The following is a 4,534-nucleotide window of genomic DNA, read 5'->3' as shown; positions in this document are numbered from 1 at the left end:
TCCAATTATTAAATTAATTAGAGTATCTAAAACAGTTTTAGCCCATAAAAAAAGTTTTAACATTTATTGAGAATTGATACCAACGTATTACTCAAATTCTGATCACATTTTTATAGTTTCATGGTTTGAGCCATTGCAAGACTAGGCGTCTATATCCAAGGGACTCGAAATTAGAATTTTGTACGAACGTTTTAACACTAATCTATGTTCCAAGTTAAGAGTTTTGACGAGAAAGAGAAAGTGAATGAATGATATTATCAACTTTTATTAAGAAGGAATATTACAATATATATACACAAATCATGTTTAATATGGAAAGGAATAAATGAATATTCTACCTCTGGTTTCCTAAAATACAAACGAGTAACTACAATCAAAAAGATATATTTACATTCCCTTAATCCACAAACTTTATTATGGTTGACTTTCCTTATTATGCCCCAGCAAGATGGAGTCAATTCTCTATCCTAATAAGTTTTACTAGAGATATTCATGAATTTAATTCCACGGATTTGGAGTCAATTCGCACTCTAATTGAAAACTATCATAAAAATTGTAATCCGATATTAATCAAAAAGTTCTTCCAATCCAATCCAATCTAATTCCAAAATATCAGATTTTATGGATTAAATTCTCCGAATCCAAAGACTTGGACTAGAATTTGGGCCTTTAAAGTTGAGACTATTGACTACTCATTTTTTCACCATTAGAATATAAATCAACATACTGTAACATAAATTAGTTCAATAAAATTCAATGTATTACAACCCAATTAATTATTACTGGGCATTGAAAAAAAATTATACACTTACATACAAAAAACTTAACAAAAAAAATTAATTATATGTATCAGATAAATTATCTGTATATAACTTGGCTTCGTAGATTTAACTAAATAGAGAAATGCTTAATCAGCAAACCAATCTTAAAATTTCATATTGAGATTTTATTAATCCATTATTAATTCAAAATGCCTCCCAATCCAATCCAGACCAGCGGATTGGTCTGTATTGGGCAGATTAAGAGGATTCACATATTATGTGAACACGCGCAAGTTTTACATCTATATATTGCTTGATGACTGTTAAAGAAAGTTACATGTATTGCAGTTTTTACTTTAATTATATTCATTTTCATATCAGGAAAATCTCTAGATTTGATACTTTGGGTAACTTATCCAATTGTATGCTTGAAATGTGTATCCATATAGAGCCCCATTCATAGTGCTTCTTACTAGTAAATTTCATCTCTCTTTCCTAGTTTGTGGACATAGGTACATTGCCGAACCACACTAAATCTCTTTTTCTTCTCTTTTTACTTTTTACTTTTTACTATTATTAGTAACAATCGTAATCAGTACTATATCTAAATAATTGATTTTAACTCTCAAACAACTTTCTTTAATCATTAAAAGACACTATTTTTATACTTATAAATTTGGGAAAGTAAAAAAAAAAAAATTAAGAACTTATTCCTCATTGTATATCTAGTCGTTCAGATACGGGAATTAAGAACTTTTAATAATTTATGGATTTTATTTTCTAGATTTTTCATAAAAAGTTACCTAAGATACATATTTGTATATATTTTTGAGTTAGCATATGATAACCATTCACAAAATTGATAGGTTAAGCTTTATATTTTGGAAACGCATTATATTGAGTAGGGTAATTAACTCTTTGTCACAAATAAGATATAAGAAAAGTTATTGACGCGTCTTTGAACTTTAACATAACAAATTCATAAGTTGTTAACGTGTTAACTGTTTTTTTTTTTTTTTTTCAAGTTCTTAATTGATAATTACGCATGAAAATAATATTTGTTTTGAAGAATGAAAAAAAATATCATTTGAAAGTTAAAAGTGATTAATGTAGGAGAGGATTTGAGGGGATAAAGATAAATCCTATTGACAAACGTCAATTACTTCTTGAATGATTGTACTATATAAGTATGATGACGTTGTATACCCGATAATTCAATAATTTCTCAGAATTTAATCATTTAGCTCCAAGTTCAAAAAATTAAGAGGAAACCCTGGCAGAAAGAAAAAGAAATTGATAAAGAAATAATTCAAAAAGAAGATATCTACAAGTAAATGAAAGAAATAAAATAAGCTTAAGGAAAAGAGAATAGCCAAACATACGTAATATTATAATGATAAGCTACAACACAACAATAGCTATAATGAGAATTGAGGCTAGTTCGATCAGTGTTTAGGGGGTGTGTGCGTTGTTTTTAATATATTAAGTACGTCATTTTGAGTTCAAATTTCAATTAAAAAGAAAATAATAATAGTTAAAATGTATATTATAAAATAAAAATAAACAAATAAAAGAAAACAATAGTTGTAATCTTAATAAATCCTCAAACAAACCAAAACACAAAAAAAAAATTATTAGAATATCGTTTCGTTCTTGTTTTTTAAAAAAAAAAAAAAAAAAAAAAAAAAAAAAAAAAAAAAAAGAGCTCTGTAATATAAAAGGAGGTATGTTTGTCGTCTGAGCCTGATCAGGACCATCAATTAATGGTCTTTACCATGATATGAACTCCTCTCTGAACTGATTAAATGCCTTCGATTTCTCGGTGTGTATCGGCCATAAATGGCCAGACAAAAGGCAAAAGCAGCTTTTAATTTTTTTTTTTTGGAGATGAATAATGCTATAAGAATGGCATTTTCGTAGTTTGTTGGGAAGTAAAAGGTGTGAATCCCACAGTCTTTACGTGATAGTAATAATCCCCACGGAAATATATGCCCAGTTTTTTCACTCCGAAATCTGTAGCAGAAAATGACACTGCACTGCAAACTTTATCAGTCCATACATCACCCAAAAATTAAAAATAAAAATAAAAACAAAAACAATATATTTGGTTTCAACATTATTTCTCAAATTTAATTCATTCTTTCTGAATTTACAGGTTGGGTTTTTCATGGCTTTCACTATTTTCTTCTTCTTCTTCTTTTTTTTTTTTTTTTTTTTTTTTTTTTTTTTTTTTTTTTTTTTTTGCAGCTTCTTTTTTTTTGGAAGGATTTTTTGCAGCTTCAGATCACAAATAAACCTAGTGATACGTAAAAAAAAAAAAAAAAAATAAAATCATACAAAAATTAACTCTAGACTATGAAAAAAAAAGCTGTCTTATTAGACAAGATTATATAACTTCCTCATCAGTTAACGAATTAACAATCATAAACAGCGAAATATCATTACCCAAATTACGATTTCTCTTTGTTAGTCAAGATGGGGTTGGACCATGCCCTAGCCTAAGCTCCAGATCAAGCTCTTCATCGCCGCCGTTTTCGGCCGATTCTAAGGCTTCCTCAGCCCTGTTTGGATGGTACTGATCATGGCGGCTGCGGCGAGCATTGTTATAGCCGCCCGGCCGGAAATTCACAGATGGCGCGAAAGGCGGCCGTAGCAAGTTGTGCGGTGGGTATGACGAGACGGAGGGAACGGTGGATGGCGACGGAGACTCGGAGCACCCGTAAGCACCATTAGGGTTTGGTAATTGGTAGAGAAGGCACAGCCCGCCACCGCCGGCGACAAATTCTCCGGTCGGGATTAAAAAAGAGGAAGAAGTCGGGGTAGAGGAAGAAGTGGCTGCAGTTGCCGCTGCCACCGCCGCAGTGGCGGCGGCAGAAGGGTGGTTGATTATGGAATTGGGCGGGATGACTTGGTGGAGGCGCGCGCGGTCGCGGCGGTGCACATTCATGTGGCCGCCGAGGGCCTGGGCGGAACGGAATTCCCTCCGGCAGAAGGCGCAAGTGTAGGATCTCGGCGGCCACGTCATCCCCATGACGTTACCGGTGTCTTCCGCGAAGGCCCTCACTTCCCATGAGTCGTCCTCTTCGGCTTGATGGGGTTTAGGGTTCCACATCCTAGAAGCAATATCAGTACAAGTGGTACCAATAGTAGCAGAAGTAGAAGTAGTAGTAATATTGGAAGAAGTAGTACTAGTATTGTTTATGGTAATATTAGGGTTTAATTGATCTTGATTTTGGTCTTGATTTTGAGCCAAGTTGTGGAGGTGGGTCAAGGAGAGAAGGCCAAACTCTGTAGCCATGGTACTATTGTGGTTCTAAAACATTTAACATATATAGATGATGAATGGTGATGATGATGATATGGAGTTGATGTGGAAGGGAATTGAAGATGAGAAATTAAAATGGGTTAAATATAGTCAGGGGATATGGGCTAAGAAAAAGAAAGAGAGTGTGAAGACAAAAATGAAAACCCTAAAACTACTGATCGAATCTATCACCAAAATTTGTCTGCCAAGTTATTGGATTTTACTAATCTTGGGATTATAATAAGTCCCACCCAAACATTCTAGTTATGATTAATCCTATAAATCATGATTCCTGAGTTTTGTTGTCAATCCCATATTAGTCGTAATTCACTTTCAAAACATTTTTATACTTGATCCCCCATCTTTTAGTTTATTTCAATTTTAATCATTTTCATTAGTTGGCTGTTAAAAACATTACAAAATATTTATTTTATATTTCTGCGTCAGGATCAAGTACATATTTCGTGTG

The 4,534-nt window shown here is 32.7% G+C and overlaps 1 protein-coding gene across 1 annotated transcript; it reads right to left on the bottom strand.

The window, feature by feature from the left end:
- Window positions 1–3,231: 3,231 nt before the first annotated feature.
- On the bottom strand, window positions 3,232–4,059 carry LOC21406044 (transcriptional regulator SUPERMAN). The gene is made up of 2 exons (XM_024170721.1): window positions 3,942–4,059; window positions 3,232–3,875 (listed from the first exon to the last, which is right to left on the bottom strand). Exons 1-2 carry the CDS (start codon window positions 4,057–4,059, stop codon window positions 3,232–3,234), a joined length of 762 nt encoding a protein of 253 aa, XP_024026489.1.
- Window positions 4,060–4,534: the final 475 nt, after the last annotated feature.

Source organism: Morus notabilis, unplaced genomic scaffold (genome assembly GCF_000414095.1).
Source record: "Morus notabilis unplaced genomic scaffold, ASM41409v2 Scaffold69, whole genome shotgun sequence".
NCBI lineage: Eukaryota > Viridiplantae > Streptophyta > Magnoliopsida > Rosales > Moraceae > Morus > Morus notabilis.
Note: the sequence above shows the minus strand (reverse complement) of the source record. Positions and strands in the feature narration are given on the sequence as shown.